This window comes from Orycteropus afer, unplaced genomic scaffold (genome assembly GCF_000298275.1).
Source record: "Orycteropus afer afer isolate SDZICR_OR568_19922 unplaced genomic scaffold, OryAfe1.0 scaffold00035, whole genome shotgun sequence".
NCBI classification, from domain to species: domain Eukaryota; kingdom Metazoa; phylum Chordata; class Mammalia; order Tubulidentata; family Orycteropodidae; genus Orycteropus; species Orycteropus afer.
The window spans coordinates 2,622,055-2,645,389 of NW_006921622.1; the positions used below are offsets into that span (position 1 = coordinate 2,622,055).

The window sequence follows — 23,335 nt, forward strand, 5'->3', positions numbered from 1 at the left end:
GGTCTCTCCTCATCCAGAGCAAAGAATGAAGGAAACCAAAGATTCATGGAAAGAATTAGTCCTAGTGACTAGTACACCATGAGGTCTGCAGCCTATATGACTGTGAGACCAGAAGAACTAGATGGTGCCTGGCTACCAATGTCAACCACTTGAAGGTGGATCTATGTAGGAGATCCTGGATAGAGAGGGAGAACAATGTGGAACAAAACTCAAAATCATTTGAGGGAAGAAAAAAAAAAGGAGGACCAGGTTTGCTGGTCCAATAGAGCCTGGTGGAACCACTGAGACTATGGCCCCTAGCTGCCCTTCAGGTCTGGAATTGAACACACACCTGTGGCTTCCAGTCAAACAAAAGACAGGCATATGAGTTGAACATTTATCTGAGGTAGATACACTCCTTGGAAAGAACAAGCATGGGAGAAAGAAGGGCTGCTTATGCACAGGGAGACAGCTTAGGGTGCAGGAGTACATAGAGGGATGGACACAGGGGAAGAGGTAACTATTGGGAGGAAGTGGGAGGGGAGCTGTTCCATTGTGATAAATTGTAGTCAATGTCATGAGACAAAGTGTATGTGAACAGCTGTAAGGAATATGAATTTGCTCTAAATTTTCACCCAAACCACAAAAAAAAAATCACAGCTGGATCAATAAACATCATGATAATGGAGAAAAGACTGAAATTTTCAGGGATTTCATTTTATTTGGATCCACAATCAACACTCATGGAAGCAGCAGTCAAGAAATCAGACATTGAACTGCACTAGGTAAATCTGCTGTAAAAGACCTCTTTAGAGCGATGACACTTTGAGCACTAAGGTGCCTGACTCAAGCCATAGTATTTCCAACTGTCTCATATTCATCTGAAATCTAGACAATGAAAAAGGAAGACCAAAGAACTGATGCATCTGAATTACGTTATTTGTGAAGAATATTGAATGTACAGTGAACTTCCAGAAGAATGAACAAATTGGTCTTGGAAGAAGTATAACCAGAATGCTCCTTGCAAAGGAAGATGGCCAGACTTGTACTTTGGTCATGTTATCAGGAGGAATCAGTCCCTGGAGAAAGACCACATGCTTCATAATGTAGAGGGTCAGCAAAGAAAAGGAAAAAATAGACTGACACGGTAGCAGCAACAACGGGCTCAAACATGACAATTTTAAGGATGGTACAGGACCGGGCAGTGTTCTGTATGGTTCTACACAGGGCTGCTATGAGTCAGAAGCAACTCAATGGCACCTAACAACCAGTTCACACTCACTTTGAATGTTCTGAAGCTTGCAGTTACGATCCCAGTATGAATATGCACAACACAAAATGTCAAAACAAATATACTATTAAAACTTTTAGAGTAAGACAGTAGAGAATACGCACTGCCTGATTTTCCCTCTTTCAGACTATTAACATTCTTAGGAAAGAATACTAGTGTACACAACATAACAACAGCATGTTTTGATGGCAACAGATAGGCTGCTTCAGAAATTTGTCAGGTTAAGGGAGTACTATTGTTGTTGCTGTAATGTGCCACCGAGTAAGCCCCGACTCATAGCAACCCCTCTTTGGGTTTCCAAGGCAATATCACTATAGAAATAGATTGCCCAACCTTCCTTCCGAGGAGTGGCTGGTAAGTTTGAACCACCAGACTTCTGGTTAGCAGTCAAGTGCCTTAGGCACTATGCTACCAGAGCTCCTGGGACTACTATTAGCAAGAGTAAAAATAGAACTGGAGAAATTACCAGAAACTGAAGCAAATTTTCACCTCCTTAACAGCAGGTCCAGGTAGAAAAAAACTAGATGAGCTTAGATCCTCCTCCCACTGCATACTTTTCTTTATTTCAGAAATAGAGACCCTGTCCCGGAAACTTGGGTCGTGGGAGCAGCTTCTGGGGCAGCAAGGGCTGTCTGGGTGCTGTTGTACAACTTCTCACTCAGTACTCTCTTTCTATAGACTTCTGAGTTTATAACTCAATTACAATATATTAAAAGCCCCACTGAAAGAACGGAAGGGGGCAAGAAAGGAATCAGTCATGAGAATCGCTGATATGGCAAAAGTCCAGGGCCAAGCCTTCTTGAACAGTATAAAAAACTGTTTAAAAAAATAGGTTGATATCCAAAAACTCAATAATGACCAGAATTACTGGTCAGATGAAGTCTGGTGAGACTCCCAATACTATGGCCCTGAAATACATTCGGTGCCTGGAATAAAACTAATTCCCAGGGGTGGGCTCTCAGCCCAATGGTTAGCAAGGTGTACACGCAGACCACTCAACCCAGGATGCCACACCCACACACTCAAGGTAATACATCCCCTAAAGCAATAAACCGTGGGACATCAAAGGACCAACACTCAAACTGAGGAAATGCAGAACAAACAGGAGTGCATAATTATGAGGGGCACAGGGGAAGTGTTGGCAGGGTAGGGAGGGGAGGAGACTGGGTTAGGGTTGGACATAGCAAATGGGGAATGAAACTAAATGTACGTATGACTTTGAATGTAAAACAAGCTCTTAAAATAAAAATAAATAAATAAATAATTTTTAAAAATAGGTTGGTGTGTTGACTCCAACTCTTGGCAACCTCATGTGTGTCAGAATAGAACTGCTCTTCACGGTTTTCAATAGCTGATTTTTTGGAAGTTGATTGCCAAGATTTTTCCAATGCACCTCCTGGTGGACTCAAACATGCAGTCTTTGGTTAACAGCTGAAAGCATTAACCATTTGTGACACCCTAAGGTGACATTTAAGGGGCTCTAGTGGTGTAGTGGTTAAGGCATTTGGCTATGGTGAAAATGTGCATCAGTTTCTGGTAATTTCTCCAGTTCCATTTTTACTCTTGCTAATAGTATTTCTAGGAACTCTGGTAACATAGTGCCTAAGGCACTTGACTGCTAACCAGAAGGTTGGTGGTTCAAACCCACCAACCACTCCTTGGAAGGAAGAGTGGGCAATAGGCTAACCAAAAGGTCAGTGGTTCGAACCCACCAGCTCTCCATGGAAGAAAGATGAGGCAATTTGCTTCTGTAAAGATTTACAATCTTGGAAACCCAAAGGGGTGGCTACGAGTCAGAATCGACTCCATGGTAGCGAGTTTGGCTTGGTTTTTTTGGTTAGGTGACATTTATCATGTACTATTCCTGGCTTCTTGTTGCTGTGATGCTGAACAGGATTCAGCAGAACTGTCAAAGTAAGAGAGACTAGGAAGAAAGGCCTGGTGATCTGCTTCAGAAAAATTAGCCCATGAAAATCCTATGGATGACAGGGATCTAATCGCACTGTACGTGGGGTCACCATGAATTGTGGGCACTGGATGGAAGCTAACAACAACAACATTCCTAGCAGTAGCAGAAGTCCAGGTTGATTGAAATTACCCAGGAATATGTACACGTACTGGGTAACAGTCACAGGATCAAGCCATGGGAGCAAGAGATAGCTTTTAGGTCCCGTATTTAAAACCTCAAATTAGAAAATTTCAGAATTTTGTTTCAGGGTTATATAGATGAGTCTTTCATTCAGCATAAGCTCAAAAAAGGGGAAACTTTCAGCCTCCAACAAGGGCTGAAAGAGTTCTAGTGAACTATCCTAAGCATGCTGTCTGATCAGGATGATCAGAGAGAGGCCTCTTCATTTGGTAACACCTAAATCTAAATAAAAAAATCATAAAATCTATGAAGAAATTCCATTACAAAGGAGGAGAATATTGCTCTCAAGATGCAGAGAAAGACCATACTTTTGAAAAATATTCACTATAAGAATGTTCCCCCCCAAAAAAAAACCTCACTGCCATCGAGTTTATTCTGACTCATAGCGACCCCCTTTGGGTTTCTGAGTTGGTAAATCTTTATGTAAATAGATTGCCCCATCTTCCTTCTGCAGAGTGGCTGGTGGGTTTGAACTACCAACATTCTGGTTAGTAGTCAAATGCCTTAGGCACTATAGCACCAGAGCTCCTTATAAGAATGATACATAATAATAATAATTATTATATAGTATTAGAATATTGTTGTTGTTGTTATTTGTCATCGAGTTGGACCCAATTCATAGCGACTCCTCCTTGGGTTTCCGAGGCAGTATCACTACAGAAGTAGATTGCCCAACTCTCCTTCCGAGGAGTAGCTCGTCAGTTTTAACTGCCAGGCTTCTGGTTAGCAGTCAAGTGTCTTAGGCACTATGCTACCATATCTTATTATATATTATATATATAATAAATAAGATTTCTGAATCTTTAGAAAGCATTTGCCCTGTGTTTTCAATAGAATACAAAACAACATGAAATAAAAAAATGGAACGTGAGATTTTAAAGATTGCTTAGATGTTAAGATATAAACTGGTATGAAAAGGTGCAGGCTTGAAATAAGAAATAAATTGTAGAGAATAAAAATGTAATAGATTTACTGTTTTAGACAAAAACAGAGAATTGACACGACAGAAAAATAATTCAGTAATAAGGAGGATAAATTTGATAAGCCGTCCAGAAGGGCAGAGGAAAAGGACAAATAGAAAATTGAAATCTGAAAGAGAAGTAAAGTTGTTTACGTAGAGGAGAAGGAATACGCCAGAGGAAGAATGACAGCTGTGAAAGATAGAAAATGAAGATCTCTCACAGAAAATAAAGCCATTAAATAATCAAAGAGATAATGCAATGTTTTGTTTTGTTTTTCCCTGAATTTAAAAATAACTGGAGCCTGAAAAGGCTTACTACTTCCCAAGGCACACTAGTCAAATGAGGGCACTGCATAGACATACCTTGTGAATTTAAAGTTTTAAATATAAAGAAGAACTACTATGAGGATACAGTAGAACAAATAATGAAACAGGTTACTTTGGGGAAAAAACAGAGTAAGATAGACTTTGTTTCTCTTTCAGAGCTCTAAAAGTAAAACAAACAAACAAAGCAAAATCTACGAAAGTTTTAAGAAGGAAGAAAAAGAAAGGTAGAGTTGTGATCCAGCACATCAGTGCCTCAGTATGAAAATACTGTTTACTCAATCATTTGAAGGTTCAGAAAGACTATCATCAACATTCTGAGGATAAAAATATTACAAGACTTGTGACAGAAAAATGAATGAAAATAAAGAACTAAAGAAATGGGGAGGGTATCACTTAAAAGGACAAATGTCAAACCCTGAAAAGAGAATCTTAATAGTATTTCTAGCTTTCTAAACAGTAATGTAATTCAGATTAAGAAATGATTCTCAAAGCAGAGAGTACATAATAGAATAATAATTTAATAAAATGCCTGCTCCTTTCGCTATATGCCAAAAGAAACTGTAGAGGGACTAAAGGTCTAAATGTTAAAAGATGAAGGATGTATCCTTGCCTCAGGATAGGAAGCACATACATACAAAAGCAGAACTTACAAAAGTAGATCTGAGTGATATGACTACCACCCACTGCCACTGAGTTGATTCCGACTCACAGTGATCTTTTAGGACAGAGTGTAACTGCCCCATAGGGTTTCCAAGGCTGTAAATCTTTACAGAAGTCGACTGCCTCATCTTTCTTTCATGCAGCAGCCAGTGAGTTCAAATCACAGACCTTTTGGTTGGTAGCTGACCACTTGAACCACTGCATCACCAGAGATCCTTGATATATATCAGCCTCTTGTAAATCAATAACAGAATATCTTGATAGAAAATTAGACTAGGATATGTAATGTCATTTTTTAAAGAAAAAATAGTCAATAAATATATGAAAAAAATGAAGACAACACTAAAGAGATAAACACAAATTAAGAATCAATAAAATCTCATCTCTAGAGGATGAAAGTAGAAAAGATGAAAAAAATTCTAATACACGGTGCTGGCAAGCATTTGAGTGACTGGTCATTCTCATATACTGCTAACAGGAGTATAAACTAGAACAACTACTGTGATGAATTGTTGGGCAAGTCATAGCAACAAAGGCTGGCGGTTCAAACCCACCAGCCACTCCTCAGAAGGAAGATGGGGCAATCTACTTCCATAGTGATACTGCCTCAGAAACCCAAGGAGGGGTCGCTATGAGTCAGGTCCTACTCAATGGCACATAACAACAACAACAACATATATTCTTTGAGCCAGTCTTTCCAGTTCTACAACCAAAAAACCAAACTCACTGTTGTCAAGTCGGATCCGACTTATAGTGACCCCTCCTTGGGTTTCCAAGGTGGTACCACTATGGAAGTAGATTGCCCAATCTTCCTTCCAAGGAGTGGCTGGTGGATTTAAACCACCAGCCTTCTAGTTAGCAGTCAAATGCCTTAGGCACCATGCAGGAATGTGCATAAGATTCTAAGGTTATTCATATTAGAGTATAAAACAAAAAATAACCTGTGAAAAAAGGAGAGAACAAATACATTATGATAGATCCATACATTCAAATGCCATTCTCTGTCATGTTGCAGTAGGATGTTAACTACATAGAGAAAGATCCCCCCTTCCCCCCCAAAAAAAAAGAAAAACGAAAAAACACTACCGTCGAGTCAGATCTGATTCATAGTGACCCCTCCTTGGGTTTCCAAGGCAGTATCGCTATGGAAGTAGATTGCCCAACCTTCCTTCTGAGGAGTGACTGGTGTGTTTGAACCATCAGCCTTCTGGTTAGCAGTCATATGCCTTAGCCACTACAACACCAGAGCTCCTAGAGAAAGGCTCAGATGTTGTTAAAAAATAGTTACTAACACATACCAAAATATGCATAGCAAAATAACTATATGCTCTGTCTTGTTTCTCTAGTGCTGCTATAACAGACATACCACAAGTAGATGGCTTTAACAAACAGGGATTTATTCTCTTACAGTTTAGGAAGCTAGAAGTTCGAGTGCAAGTGCTGGCTCTAGTGTCTGGGTTAAGGCCCCTCGACCTTGCCTTTATCTCTGCCTCCTGTTTCACGCTCACTAGAGCTGGAGGCTTTTTCTGACTCAAACAGCTGCTGGTTGCTGAGGCTGATGAACTCAAGATCGACAAGATGGCACAATCCCAAGATTAGCAGACAACAAGACAGGCCATGGAGGTGAAAATTGAGCCAAATGCAGAACCTAGATGTGCCAAAAGTTAGAGACCATTCACAAACTGTCTCCTTATATACTGGAAGCAGGTCACACTCCAGAGTAATTTACTTAGCTCACAACAGATTCCACCATGGAGGTGATTACAATTGCCTGTTGGAATAAGAACATCCAGCTCCCCAGCCACTCAAAGCCATGGCCCAGCCAAACTGACACACAACCTTAACTACCACTTGCTCTTTAGAAGCAAGAATGGTCAACTTCATCTTGCTTATTTTTATTTACTTATTTATTTTTTAAGGGCTTGTTTTATATTCAACATTACATATACATTTAGCTTCACTCCCCATTTACCATGCCCAACCCTAACTCAGTCTCCTCCTTTCCCTGCCCAGTAACCCTCCCCCGTGCCCCTCATAGTTATGCAATTCTGTTTGTCCTGCATTTCCTCCATGTGAATGTTGCCCCTCTGGTGCCCTGTGTCTCTAAGGGATTTATTACCACAGAGTATGTGGGTGCACTATCCTGGGTTGAGTGATCTGCATGTACATCTTGTTAACTATTGCACTCAGAGCCAGCCCCTGCAAGTAGGTTTTGTTCCAGGCACAGAATGTATTCCAGGGCCATAGTATCGGGGGTCTCATCGGACTCCATCTAACCAGTAATTCTGGTCATTCTTGAGTTTTGGAATTTTGTTCCACGTTTTCCCTCCCACTCTACCCTGGATCTCCAGATTTGATCCTTTCCTGAATGGTTGGCATTGGTAGCTGGGCACCATCTAGTTCTTCTGGTCTTGAGGGCCATCATGTCCTAGGGCTGATTGCTTCTGTTCTGGTTATCTAGTGCTGCTCTGATAAGAATATACCACAAATAGGATGGCCTTAACAAACAGGAGTTTATTCTGTCACAATTTGGAGTCTTTAAGTCCAAGTTCAAAGTGCCAGGCTCTAGGGCTGGGTGAAAGCCCCTCAACCTTGGAGTCCAGCTCTGCCTCCTGCTCCTGGCCCACTGGAGCTGGAGGCGTTTCCTTACTCAGACAGCTGCTAGCTGCTGAAGCTGACAAATCCCAGGTCGACAGATAAAAAGGCACAGTCCCGATGTTACCAAACCATATGGCAGGCCATTAACTTAAGTCCATTGTAAGTCCCAAGATTGGCAGAGTATGCCAGGCTACTGAACAATGACACAGCTACATGCAGGATCCAAGCGTGCCATAAGCTAGAGACCATTCCCAAAGCTGCTTCTTATATACCGGAAGCAGACCACATACCCAAAGCAGCTACTCAGCCGCTTGTGGTAGATCCCACCATGGAATTGACTGCCAGTCTCATTATGGGAAACAACTACCACCAGCTGCCCAGCCACTCAACCAGGCCCAACCAAGTTGACACACAAACATAACCACCACAGCTTCTAAATGCCGTTGTATTTTTTTGCACTCTTCTTCGCTTCTGATGCTAGGAAACCATTAGCTGTGTCTTAGATGTCTGCTTGAAAGCTTTTAAGACTCCAGTTGCTACTCACCAATGTAGAATGTGGAATAAGGCTTTTATGTATTTTGTTGTGCCAATTGAGTCTGGTGTCCCCCAGTACTATGGTCCTGAGATCGTAGTATACTCTAGACCAAGGATAGATTCAGCTGAGGCTAATCTTGCACAGACACCAGTGATACAAAATACCTGCAGTCCATATAGAAACAACAGAAGACAGACATAGAGTAATCCCTCACAGACACCCAGACACTATGGGAGAGCCATCCAATACATAATGCTTATTTTGGACATTCATCAGGAAAGACCAATCACAAGAGAAGGACATCATGTTTGGTAAAGTGCAGGGTCACCAAAAATGAGGAAAACTCTCAATGAAATGGATTTACATAAATAGCCTCAACAATGGGCTTACACATTGAAAATCATGGAGATGGCACAGGACTAGGCATTGCTTGCTTCTGTTATACATAAGGTCACCATGTACCAGAGTTGACTTGATGGCAATTGCAGTTATAATATGACCCTTCTAGACGGGGTCTGTAATTGTAGGAGCTCTGGTAGCATAGTGGCTAAGACACTTGCCTGCTAACCAGACGGCTGGCGGTTCAAACCCACCAACCACTCCTCGGAAGGAAGGTTGGGCAATCCTACCGTAGTGATACTGCCTCGGAAACCCAAGGAGGGGTCGCTATGAGTCGGGGCCGACTCAACGGCACATAACAACAACAACAACAACAACACACTTGTGGGGGTGGGACCATGCAAATAAGGTATATGGAACTCTAACAAGGGGATTATTCAATTTTGCCATCCCTCTAGGCTTAAAATGAGCCATCCCAGAGGCAGAAAGGGGAGACCTGACTACCACCAAGAAGAAGAGACAGGAGTGGAGTGAGTCCTTTGGACCTGGGATCCCTGTGCTGCGAACTTCCTCAGCCCAGGAGACAGAACTGTAACACAGCAGAGACAGTGAGAAGCAGTACCTGAGGAGCAGTGGCAGAGAAACAGCAGCAGGAAAGGCAGCAGAACCAGGAGACCAACAGGAGACTAGGCAAGAAAGCTGAGCACTGCACCTTCCAGCAGGGAGCTTACTGGTGGAACAGGGTGCCTCTGGGCAACTGATGGAGCTAGGTCTGCCGATCCACAAAGCTAGAGCTGAATGCCTTCAGGCCAAGGCTTAATGATGGAGTAGGGTGCCTCTGGCACTTACTGGCTGAGCTAAAAAAGCTTTGCAACACTTGTACAAACAGGGCAGCGGCCAAGGGGTAGTGATGCCATAAAGCTTAGGGCCAGAGAGAGCTGTACCTGCAGGCATAGTTGAGAAGAGTCTGTCCTGATCAAAGAACTGTATCTGAGTCATTTCTGATCCTGAACTGTAACTTGTTACTTCCCTAATAAACTCCATAATCATGAGCATTGTCTCTGAGTTCTCTGTGGCCACTGGAATGTTATCAAACCTAGCTGAGAAGTAAAGAGTGCCATGAGAGGGACAGTTGATATCAGAATTGGTAAAAAGGTTGGAGGGTAGAGCCATGTCTGACCTCCTCATAGGAGTCAGCCTTGAGCTGCTGATATGATCTTCCTGCCCCCTTGTGAAGTTAGAGGAAGTAACACACCTCCCCCATGCCATTTTCATAGCAACTAACAACAATGTCCATGAAAGATGTTGAAAAGGTAGTAAATATTAATAGTTAATAGTAGTCCCTTTTTACATATTGAAATGACAGAAAATTTTGTTTTTCTTTGTGTTCATCTAACAATACGGTAAAAACTTCAGCAACACTCTCTACAATAATGTGAACTGGAATATAACATAACTGGCCTTTGACATTTGTCTTTCGTCTAGCCCCAGTTTTACCACAAGGGCAAGTCAAAGTTCTTCTGCAGGGAGAAAGGGTAACAGGGAAGGGAGGAAAAAGGCCATTAAGGGAAATGCAACCAAACCTCCCAGGGAAAACAAAGAAGTGGAGATAAGGATCCCTGTATCTCTGGCAAATTCATCATCCAGTCATCCCAGAGGAGCCAAAGACACTGGCACCAACTAACCAGGAAATTCATAGAATTGTTGTACAGCCATTTTCATTACAGTACTATTCACAACAGCAAAAATATGGAAACAACCTAAATGCCCATCAACAGATGAATGAACAAACTATAGTACATACACACAACGGAATAGAACACAATTTTAAAGAACAACGATGAACCTGCAAGCATCTCACAACATGGATGAACCTAGAGGATATTACACTGAATGAAATTAGGCAACTACAAAAGGACAAACATTGTATGGCACCACTATTGTAAAAAAGTCAAGAAAAGGTTTTCATACAAAAAGAAACATTCTTTGATGGTTATCAGGATTGGAAATGGAAGGGAGGGTGAACCATTAACTAGAGGTTAGACACATACTCACTTGGGTGAAGGGAAAGGCAATATACAATAAGGGGGAGGTCAGCACAAAAATGAGGAAGGGAAGGAAGATGCTGGGAGAAGTAGAAGAGTTAAAGGCAACAGAGGTAAATACAAATTTGTACATGATCCTGCAGTAACAGTAATAACAGTAATCTACAGTCTAAGAGTGGATGCATATTGACACATGAGTTGAACATGTATAGGAAAGAAAATGGGACTATAGCCACAAATATATATAGGCTTGAGAGAGAATATTTCTGTATATGTACTTAAATATGCTGCAAATAAATCCATGAATACAGTAGAGCATAGAGGAGGAAAAGTTATGAAAACTTCTTAGCCATAACCAAAAACCCTGAGGTAGTGAGTCATGGGGCCTGAGGACTCAGGACCATAGCCATGGGGGACATCAAGGTCAATTGGTAAAACATAATCCAGAAAGACAATGTTCTACTCCTATTGTGATAAGTAGCAACTGGGGTTTTAAATGTTTGTGAGCAGCCATATAAGGTGCAACTATTGGTCTCTCCTCATTCAGGACAAGGAAGAGTGAAGAAAACAAAAGACATATGGAAATAATTAGTCCAAAGGGCTAAGGGACCACATAAACTTCAGATCCATAACACTGACAATAGAAACACTTTTTTGGGGGGTGGGCGGGCAGGAGAGCCTTTGCTTTTAATTTGCTAGGTACACATTTTACAAAATATTTTAGAACAACACTGAGAATAGAAAAACTGTTTTTTTGCTTTTTTTTTTATAGGGGGGACAGGAAAGCCTTTGCTTTTAATTTGCTAGGTACACATTTGACAAAATATTTTAGGATAAAATTATCCATGGACAGGCACAAATAACAGACTGTAAAAAATAGAAAAGTGATTTCTTTCCAAACAGAAATGTCTATTTACAAAATTTTCTGTTATGAATCTACCACTACCAACTGCTCTGAAAGGGTTCACAACAGGAGGTCCTAGACAGAATGGGGAAAAAATGTGGAACAAAACTCAAAATTGTTAAGAAAGACCAGGCTTACTGGTTGGATAGACTAGTGGAACCCCAGAGATTATGGATCTTGGTCTGAATTTTCAAACAATAGACAAGTCTACAAGGTGAATAATAACTCTAAGAAGGTAGACTCTCCTTATAACAATCAACTATTCAATATCAAAATGACATTGTCCAAGGTTAAAAAAAAAATCATAAAATTGCTACAGCTGTTTGGAAAGTCCTAACCACCAAAGGATCCTAAATGATTATTATGGATATTTAAGCAGAATGGATATCGGCCACTAAAAGATACCCAACTGGAACCAAGACTTGGATAGGTCCTGTGGATGGACCCTGGAATTCCAAGCCAGTTAGTTACACAGGCTTACTTAACTACAGGTCATTTGATTAACCTCACAATAATTCAACCCTACATTTCTATTTGGGAGCTCTGGTAGCACAGTGCCTAAGGCACTTGACTACTAACCAGAAGTCTGGCGGTTCAAACCTACCAGCCACTCCTTGGAAGGAAGGTTGGGCAATCTACTTCTGTAGTGATACTGCCTCGGAAACCTAAGGAGGGGTCACTATGAGTGAGGTCTGACTCGATGGCACATAACAACAACAACATTTCTAATTATTAAGTGTTTGTGAATTCACCACATTATGGCAGGATTTTTTTTTCTTTATTTTTTATATTCAAATAAAAATTTAAATTACTAACAAAAAAATATTAAATTGATATTTATGAAAAATATTCCAACTACTTGGAAAATCTAAAAGTACTCTCCTAAATAATGATGATGATAATGCAAAGTTAAAAAATAAATCATAATATAGTTTTAATATTCACAACATATTTTTAAAAACTAGAGCTCTATGTATCCTTAATTAAGGAATGGGTCCAAAGCTGCATTCAAAGGAAAAATCATAGTTCTTACAACGAGAAAGGGAAAAAATAAATACAGCAAGCATTTACTTCAAGAATTAAGTTGAAAAAAGAAAAGAAGAAGAAAACATGGAAATATATGAGAATTGGTAAATAAATCCAAGAGCTAGTTATCTGAAAAAACAAACCAACCAACAATGATAATCTTTAAGGAACATTAGAAAGAGAAACAATGTATTGTAATAGGATCATATTCTGAAAATCATTAGTATAATTTTCTCCTTTATCTTTCTCAGTACAGAACCTTTACCTTGTCATTTTGAGGCATCCATTGTGGAATGATGGAGAGATTAAGATTTTTCACTTAAAAAACAGAGAGAAAGGTAAGGTAATATCAAGCTTTAAGCAAGCAAAATAAGTTTAGCTACACCCCAGACAAAAGATTTTCCAAATTCCTTTCATTCTCCATCTTTAAACATATTAATTACTTTACGTGGAAGAAACTTTATCTGGAGTCTTCCTAATTTCCTTGCCTCTCCTTAGTCCCACAATTTACCATTTAGGCTTAGGTTTGAGTCAAGCCTAGGGGTCTGAGGCAAGAAAAAAGGAAAATATGAGGAAAGGTAAAGACTGGCAATGTCCAGTCTAGGGTGGGAACAAGAAAAATAAAGGAAGTGGAGAGTTATGGCTTGGAGATAGAGAAAGGTGAGGGTACCAAGGGCAGAGGGGCTTTCGTCCCTTCTCCCAACTGTGTTTTTCTTTTGTGGATTCTGATTCCTAATGACCCTATAGGGCAGAGTAGACCTGCCCCATAATTCGCGAGGCTGTAATCTTTACAGGAAAAGATCACCAAGTCTTTTCTCCCATAGAGCTGCTGCTGGATTTGAACCTCAAACCTTTTGGTTAGCCACTGAGCTCTTAACCATTACACCACCAGATCTCCTTCTCACTCAGTTAAGATTCTGAAATCATCTCTTGGGCAGTCTATCCTGTGGAAATTAACCTAGAGTGGAGCCCCTGGCTGGTGCAAATGGTTAAGCACTCAACTACTAACCACCCAGAGATGTCTCAGAAGGCAAGTCTGCTTTCCAAAGCTCACAGCTTTGAAAACTCTATGGAGCAACTCTACTCTGCACACTTGGAGTTGTTATAAGTCAGAATCCACTCAACAGCAACCAACAACAACAAAAGGGTCACATCTACTTGGGGTAAGTAGAAGGAGATTCTGACATTTAGTTTTCCTGAACCAACCAAGGGGGAGTCCAGAAATACCTGGGAGTCTGGCTGTGGGAACAGCTAGCTATAACTGGCTGAGACAGCATTGTAGCAAATGCTGCAGAGTGACAGCCTGGGGTAGGATCAAAAGGAAATCATCAAATCTCCTAGAGGTCTATACCATCAGTGGGCACTCGGGTAAGGCCAAGACAGACAGGGAGTACCAGCAGGGGCAATGCCTGAGGGGAAAATGGCTGAGGGAATCACAAGCTGCAAATTTCAGGTACCCAGCTACCAAGTGGAAAAGGGACATAATCATCCTAGCCCTTAGAGGAGTGAAAGGATGGTTCATGTAAAAAAAAGTTTCATGACCATAAACCTTTACCACCACATCATCTAAGCCCCTTCCTCCATACACTTGGATGTCATTTTAAGGTTGGAAGAGATTGTAGGAGCAATTTGAGACTGAACATTTGTTCTTACAAAGAATAAATATTAAAGAAATGCTTAAATTTGTCACATATGACTAAATTTTAATCTACATTAAATATTTCAGACACACACAAATCTCTGCTTATAAAAGTAAACATAGTAGGGAGATTAAGAATGTGGGAATCAGGATCCACATGGCCTGTGCTTGACACTAGCTCCACAATTTGTTAACTCTGTCACTTTGGGCAATTTAGTTAATTTCTCTGTGCCTCAGTTTCCTCATCTTTTAAGTGAGGACAGTAATAATTTATATCTCTTAGTAGTTTCTGAGGATTAAATGAATTAATAATTATAAGGTACAGATCAGTCCCTGGTCCATAAGAAGGGTTCAGTAGGTATTGGCTATCATTATCACTATTAGCATCATTACACAGAATATGCTGCTCATGAAGGAAAATCAGACTAGTTACAGAAAAATTAAGAAATTACAAATTTCTCTACACATCCAAGTAGTATGGTGGATTAAAATATGTACCCCTGAAACACAAATAATTAGAATCATAAATGAAAAAAAAAATCATTGTCATCAAGTCAATTCCAACTCAGCAACTCACATTGGGTTTCCAAGGCTGTAAATCTTTATGAAAGCAGACTGTCTCATCTTTCTTCTGAGCTGTGCCTGACGAACACAAACCACTGACCTCTGGGCTAGCAGCCAAATGCCTTAACCACTATACCACCAGAGCTCCTTCATAAATAAAAAGGGGGATATCAAATAGATCAAAAGACAAAAAGGCTTTAAAAACAACAAAATGGTAAAAAAACAAAAAATCTTCATAAAATGGATCATATTCAGGAAAAAAAAAATTGCATGTATTATCTCAAGAAGTGTGCCAAGTAGAAAAGAAGTGTGCCAAAGAAACTGAAAAATTCAAAATAGGCCTAGAACCACATAATTTAATTAGTGCATTCTTTCAAACTTTCCAAAGAGGCAATCCCAGTAGGTATAATAGTCCCAGAATTTGGAAAGAGATGGAATGCTCCCCAGTTCATTGTAAGGTTGAACTACCTATAAATTCCAAACCTGTGTACAATAAAACTACAGGCCAATATTTTTCTGAAAAGCTTTTGTTACTCCAGGATTTCTTGTCGTTGTTGTGGGCTGTCAAATTGGGTCCCAGTCATAGACCCTATAGAACAGAGTAGAAATGCCCCATAGGGTTTCCTAGGTTATAATTTTTATGGGAGCAGATCACCAGGTCTTTTCTCCTGCACAGCAGCTGGTGAATTCAACTGCAGTTGATTGGGGGGGGGGGGGAGGTGTGAGGGTGGCAAGCAGTATTGTTCCTGTCTTCCAGGCATTCCCAGACCCTTCCTATGACCATGCAGAGCCACATAGGAGCCCTGAGTCATGCAATCAGAAGATTAAGAATATACAGATGGATACACAGAAGAAAATGGATTCAAGAAAGAGAAATAGAGGGTAAAAAACAGTGTAAAAGATTGCAATAATAATAGCAGTGTCAAGGCATAAAGAACCTTCTGCTGGTGAAAATGTTAATTAATTCAACACTTTTAGGAATCAATTGACAATATATGTTTAGAACCTAAAATGTACATGTTCTTGACCTAATAATCCAAGTTCTATCAGTCCATTCTAAGATTTAAATTGAAATGAAGATAAAGATTTACATGAAAGGATGTACACTTTAATAGAATTCTTGATAGCAAACAAAATAAAAACAGGAAATAACCTAAATGTCTAAAAATGGAAACAGTTAAATAGATTATGGCACTTCATATAATGAATTATGCAAGAGTCAAAGTAATGATTTGGAAAAAAAATGTCAGTGACATGTATATATGTATATTTTTTTGATGAAAAAGGAATATATATATATATAAAGTATAATCTTAACTATATTTTTTAAATATTTGTGTATAGGAAAAAGAATGAAAGAAAATTACCCAAAACCTTAACCTCATCTTTAAGTGGTGGACTCTGAGTGAGTATTATTTCTTTTATATATTGTTGTCTAACTTTCATCATCAGGCATGTATTACTTTTATAATCAGAAAAAAAAAGAGCCAAATAACTACTGCACGTGGATAATATGTTTATGAATGATAAAGAGAAAGATTAAGACACTTATTAAGGCCAAAGACATTCTCAACAACGTGCACAGAATTCCATTCTTCCAAACCTAAATCTTAACACTGGTGCACTTTAAAGCACAGAAGACAAAAAAGCAAATCAATAAAATCCCTCAACAAAGACATATTGAGCTGCTTCTCTCAGGGATTTTCAACACCAGTGTCAAGAGGGAAACTCGGCACCCAGTTTTTGTTTTTAGTGCAGCTGTTTTAGTATCTCACTTGGTTCGAAGAACAGTCCCATCCAGGAATAGGCTTTTAAAAGGCAGGTTGCGAGTGTGAAGTTACACACACGCACGAGCGCACGAACACACATAAGCGCACGAACACACATAATCACACGCTATCGTTTAATCCCAACCAAACAACTCCAAGCTAGTCCTGCGGATGCAGCCGCGCCCCATCCCGCGCCGGCGACCCGGCAGCACCTGCCCGCTCGCAGCTCCGCGCCGCCTGTACCTGTTCGTGGTGCGTGGTATCAGGGTCGCGGGGCTCCTGAGCATCCTCAACGCTGCGGGAGTGCCGTGGGTGGCCTCCCTGCTCTCCTCCAACAAGATCCTGCACAGCCAGGAAGAAAACTAAGTTGTTACACCTCGCGGGGAGCAGTTCTTCGGCAGGCTCGGCATCTGGCTCGAAGCCTAATCAGCACATCCTCCGCGCGCCCTTGCTCGCGAGGCAGGACCCAAATTATCGAGTTTGAAGAGGATTAGGGCGGGAAGAAAGGGACAACAGGGGCCAGAATAGAGAGCCAAGAATACTGATGCGGAAACCGACGGCAAGTGCCCGCTTCCCAGCTTCCTCGCCCAGCGCGAGTCACGCTGGCGCTCTCGCAACCATGATCGATCCCTCTCGGCCCCAAATGGTGCCCAAGCAGTTCAAGTGTCGCCTTTCTGCGACCTCCCCGCCCACCCTTTAGCCTCCAACCCTGTCTCTTGAACCTCGCACTATCAGCCCGCCGCTGCCCGTGGGCTTTTCCTCGAAGAGGCCAAAAGTATGCGCGCCCAAGTCGGTCGACCAGCGGCTGGGAATCCCAGGGCGCACGGCTGGGCGCCCGGGCGGGCGGGGCGGACTGTCTGTGCTGGTCTGCCGGAGCGCGGTCGGTTGGTTACCTGGAGCGGCCGGGCGCGTAGGCTGAGCACCAGAGAAGGCGCAGCAGTAGCAGGCTGCCGAGCAGGGCGAGCAGCGCGCCCCCCGGCCGCATCCTGAGCCACAGGCGCCGCCGCGGCGAAGCGCAGCCCTGGCGGCCCCGATTCGCTGCTCCCGCCGCCGCCGCCGCCACCGCGGCCGCAGCCACGCACACCCCCAGTGTTCAAAGGCGGCGGCTAGGGGCAACAACAGCGCGCGGCACGGGCCCGCACACTCGGGGACTCGGGGCGCCCCTCCCTAGCCTGCACAGTCTTGGGGACAAGAGAAGACGCCGCTTTCTCGCTCTCTCTTCTCCCACACAGCCCTGGACTGCTTATTTCGGCTCTCCGATTGCAGATGACGATTTGCCGAGCTCGCCGCCTTTCCTCCCGGAGGCGCTTGGAGCTGCTGCGGGCTCTGATCGCTGCCGCTGCTGCCGCCGCCGCCGCCGCGCGGGGTCACCTGAAGGTTGGGGCGCGGGAGCCCAACTCCCTGCTGATTGGTCTCCAACTTTTCTGCGCCCTCACCTTCTCCAGAGCGCCCGGGTGCTCTTCTCTGAGGCCCACGCGTCAGACCAAAACATACCACAACTCTCAGTCCCAGCGGTTGAGACAGCGGACTTGGGGGAGGGGGGGTGGCAGGAAAGAAGGGACCAACATCAGAAACTTTTAAAACTGTGTGGTCGCTCTAGTGGATAGTCCCACGCACAGGGCTTCTATGGACTTTTTAGTTCGTTGAGTGAATCATGGTACCAAATGGAAACAACAACCTCCTCGCGCTTAATTAAACTCAAGTTTAAAGGGACAATGAATTAACTTCCAGGAATCAGAAAATCTTTAGGCAAACCAGTAAACCGGCCAAATACAGCCCAAATCTGCCTGGTTTTGTAATTTTATTGGAACATATCCATGTCCATTCCTTTGTAATATCCATGGCAGCTCTTAAACCACAAGAGCAGAGTTGCGTAATGGCAATAGGGACTATAGGCACACAAAGCCTAAAATATTTACTATCTGGCCCTTTACAGGGAGTCCCTGGTGGCCTGGCAGTTCAAACCTACCTAGAGGCCTCCTTGGAATAAAGGCCTGCTGATCTGCTTTCCAAGGCCACGGCCATGAACACCCAGTGGACACAGTCCTACTTGGAAAACACATGATGCCTTCATGAATTTGAATCCATCACACCCTTGGCCTAGATCATTGATTATTATTTCATTGTGGGAAAAAAAAAAAAAAGTGATCCTATGACAATGTGATAAGGGAGCTCTGGTAGCATAGTGGATAAGGCATTTGATTGCTAACCCCAAGTGAGCAGTTCAAACCCACCAGATGCTCCTAAGGAGGAAGATGAGGCAATCTACTTCCATAAAGATTTACAGCCTTGGAAACCCAATAGGGGTCACAATGAGTTGGAATTGACTCAATGGTAGTGGGTTTTTGTGTTGTTTTGTTTTGTTTTTTTAATGGCAATGATGGCAGTGAGTTTGTTTGTTTTTTTATCTGATATAAACCGGTTCCTCACTGATTTGGGAGTGGGTGTCTCCTTTTTCCAGTCCTGAGCTACCCAGTCCACACATGGCTCACAGGTTGCCCAAGCCCCCACTGTGCAGCCTCCCTAATCTTGCTTTCCAGGTCTCTGACTTGACCCTTTCAAAATACCAATAAACATTAACCCTATAATGGATATATGGGAGTTTATTAGACAACTCACTCTACTTGGAGTGCTTGAATTTTTTCCAAAAGCAATACTTGGACTCCACCATCTTAGAAATGCCTAACCCAAAACCCAATGCCATCAAGTTGATTCTGACCCATACCAACCCTATAGGATAGAGTAGAACTGACCCATAGGGTTTCCAAGACTGCCAATCTTATGGAAACAAACTGCCTCATCTTATTCCCATGGAGTAGCTGACCTTTTGATTAGCAGCTGAATACCTTAACCACTGCTCTAGCTAGACTCCTCAGAAATATCTACAGTTATTCTGAAGAGGTTTAGGTTTGAAAAGGCTTTAATGAGTCAACTTTCCCACATGACAAAAATACTTTTCTTTTCAATGGAGTCTCCTAGAGGCCAATGTAAGTCATTTGGGGAGCAAGTAGGCCACGTACCTCAATAAGGCACACAGTGTACTGCAGAGGAGTCCCTGAGTGATGCAAACAGTTAAGCAGTTTAAGTGCTAACTAAAAGGTTGGAGGTTAGAGTCCACCCATAGGCACCTTAAAAGAAAGTCCTGGTGATCTACTTCCAAAAAATCAGCCATTGAAAACCCTGTGGAGCACAGTTCTACTCTGATACACATGGGGTTCCCATGAATAGGAGTCAACTCAAAGACGATTCTTTTGATTTTGGTACTTGTAGGCTTGGCCCCAGTGAGTTAGTTACGTATGTCAAGAAGAGGAAAATGATAATCAGAAATACAAAGATATTGAGTCCTCTCTGGCTAATTACACATTAACAAAAAAAAAAATCAAACTCTTTGCAGATGAGTTGGCTCTGACTCATAGCAACCCCTCCTTGGGTTTCTGAGGCAGTATCTCTACAAGGAGCTCTGGTAGCATAGTGCCTAAGGCACTTGACTGCTAACCAGAAGGCTGGCGGTTCAAACCCACCAGCCACTCCTCGGAAAGAAGGTTGGGCAATCCTACTTCCTTAGTGATACTGCCTCGGAAACCCAAGGAGAGGTCGCTATGAGTTGGGGCTGACTCGACGGCATACAACAACAACATCTCTACAGAAGTAGGTTGCCCAGTCTTCCTTCCAAGGAATGGCTGGTGGGTTTAACCACCAGCCAATTCCACATTATTCTAACTAAAAATATTTCGTTGAAAACAAACCAGAACTTTGTACATAGTAGTTGATCAATGAATATTTGTTCAATGAATAAAACTATAAGAAAGTGATGAAAAATACTAAATATAAATGTAACTGAAAATGTAATTTCCTTCCTTAGCTCATGATTGTTGTCAAAATATGTAATAATCAAGAAAGAGGTCTACTTTTATCTAAGACAATTTTACAGATCCAGCTGTTTATCAGAGCATGGGTTAATAAAGTAATGCTATATTCCAAAAAGCCAAACCCACTGCAACTGAGTTGATTAGGACTTATAGCAACCCCACCTGGGTTTCCCAGGCTATAAATCTTTATGCAAGTAAATTTCCTCTTCTTCTACTTGGGGAGCAGCTGGTGAGTTTGAACCACCAAACTTCTGGCTAGCAGCCAAATGCCTTACCGACTATACCACCAGAGCTCCTTAATGCTATTTTCAGGTAGGGCTAAAATAATATAGTAATTCTACATATTTGAAAGTTTAAGCATTCTGTTAGATAAGTAGGATATGGTACAATTATACGTAAATTGGAAAAGTAGCTTGCATTTGGAAGATATTTTGAGCTTTATTTCTTCTGGAATAGAATTGTGCAGACAATCCAGCCTGAAGATAGTATACAAAAAAGAAAAGGGCATTATTGTACCAGCCAGGAAGCTGCAATTTCACCTAATTTACTAAAGTTTAATATTTTGGCACAGCTGGGCTTAAGGCAGTAGCAGAAGAGTCAGTCTTGCAGTGGGCTCCCTAAACACCCTTGCTGCAAATGAAGTCACTTTTTATCAAGGCAATGGCTATCAGCAGGGGACTCACAAAAGCCCATTTTAATTGGAAAACCAAGTGAAAATTTGCAATGGGAATTCTGAGCCAAGTGTTAAAATTTGACAGTAGAGAACTTTACCACAAGCTTTGTAATGTAAAACTTTGCCTGGTAAAAAGCAAGCAGTGTCTTGCTTATCCTTAGAATAGAAAAGAAACTGATGAAAACACGAATCATTAAGAATTATCTGCCAATGAACCAACATTGAAAAACTGCGTGGACCCTTAGCGTTTGATAACATAGCATTTGCAGGTTTGACCAGCAACCTGAAAGATCTATGTAGGTCATGTAGTAATGTGAGACACCTGATGATCAGACTCAAACTACACACCCCTGAAACCATTGTGCGGAGATGCCACCCATCTGGTGAGTGAGTCTACCTCACCCAGTCCACCCAGTATTTGCCTTTTGTTTCTCTTTGCTATTTTTTATTCATCATCATGAATGCCCTTACTTTAATAAAAAACCTTTATAAAAGTTTATTGGGAGGTTCTGATATAGAAAAAATGTCCAAGTAATTGAATATCTCCATCAAAGCTGAAAAGGTTTGTAATTGTTGGTCTAAGGTTATGTATAGTGAATAAATGACTTTCAATAAAAAGGTGATTTAGTAACATTTCTGTATGCAATAATTTGGGGATGCAAGAAGACGAATCCCAAATATCAAGTGTATTCATCAGTATACAGAGATAGGAAACCTCAGTATAAGGAAAGGAAAAAGAACTGTGAGAAAGACAGAACAAAATTGAAGCACAAAAAAAAACAAACCTTCATTTGGATGATATGTTTACTTCCCTGCCTAGAAAAGATGGTTTCTGATGTTTCCAGGCTGCTTGATTGGTTTTAGTAATATCAGAGATTTGTGAGGGCTACAGGACAATAGCACATCCATAATATTAAACTACTCCTTGGGGGGAGAAAATTCATAAGGATAGCATAACCAAGCCTGCATATTTTCAGTAAATCATAGGATATAAATAAAAGTAGAAATAGCTTCAAGAAATCAACAACCTTGTATGGGAGTATCTTTTCAAATATGTTTTATTATAGTTTTTGCTCACTGCTAATTGTATATAAGAAATTAAAGCAATTCTGTGTATAATCTTCCCTTTACCAAGATAGAACACCTAACATAATAGATGTATGGTACGCACATATAAGGAGCCTTGCTGGTGCAGTGGTTAAAGAGCTCTGCTGCTAACCAAAAGGTCATCAGTTTGAATCCACCAGCTGCTTCACAGGAGAAAGATGTGACAGTCTTCTGTAAAGATCACAGCTTTGGAAACGCTGTGGGACAGTTCTACTATGTGCTATAGGTTAGCTATGAGTTAGAATCAACTTGATGGCAATGGATATGTTTTCTTTTTCCATTGTATATAGTACATAAGTTACTGTATATATATGAAATCCAATTTTTAGGATAACAAGAACTACAAAACCAAAAAAAATTAAGGGTTATTATTCACTTTATAAAATAGATTTTTGGTTTACAAAATATTCAAACTTCTATATCTCCTTTGACAAATTATGGATAACATTGAGAAGAATGGGAATTCCCGAGCACTTGATTGTACTCATGAGGAACCTGTACTTGACCAGGAGGCTGTCATTCGAACAGAACAAGGGAACACTACATGGTTTAAAATCAAGAAGGGAGTGTGTCAGGGTTGTATCCTTTCCCCACACTTATTCAATCTATTTGTTGAGCAAATAATCTGAGAAGCTAGATTATATGAAGAAAAACATGGCATCAGGATTGGAGGAAGAACCATTAACAGCCTGAGATACGCAGATGATACAACTTTGCTTGCTGAAAGTGAGGATGAGTTAAGGCACCTACTGATAAAAGTTGAAGAATACAGTCTGCAGTATGGATTACGTCTCAATATAAAGAAACAAAAATCCTCACAACTGGACCAATGAGCAGCATCACAATAAATGCAGAGAAGATTGAGGTTGTCAAAGAATTCATGTTGCTTGGTTCTACAAT

At 41.3% G+C, this 23,335-nt stretch overlaps 1 protein-coding gene across 1 annotated transcript in view; it reads right to left on the reverse strand.

The window, feature by feature from the left end:
- ST8SIA6 (ST8 alpha-N-acetyl-neuraminide alpha-2,8-sialyltransferase 6) overlaps positions 1–17,771 on the reverse strand; it is a 207,346-nt gene extending 189,575 nt beyond the window's left edge. Inside the window, exons 1-2 of the mRNA XM_007936334.1 lie at positions 17,680–17,771; positions 17,030–17,128 (exon numbers count right to left, since the gene is read on the reverse strand). Coding sequence (XP_007934525.1) covers positions 17,030–17,128; positions 17,680–17,771 — 191 coding nt within the window. The remainder of the gene's footprint in view (positions 1–17,029; positions 17,129–17,679) is intronic.
- Between the last annotated feature and the right edge of the window lie 5,564 nt (positions 17,772–23,335).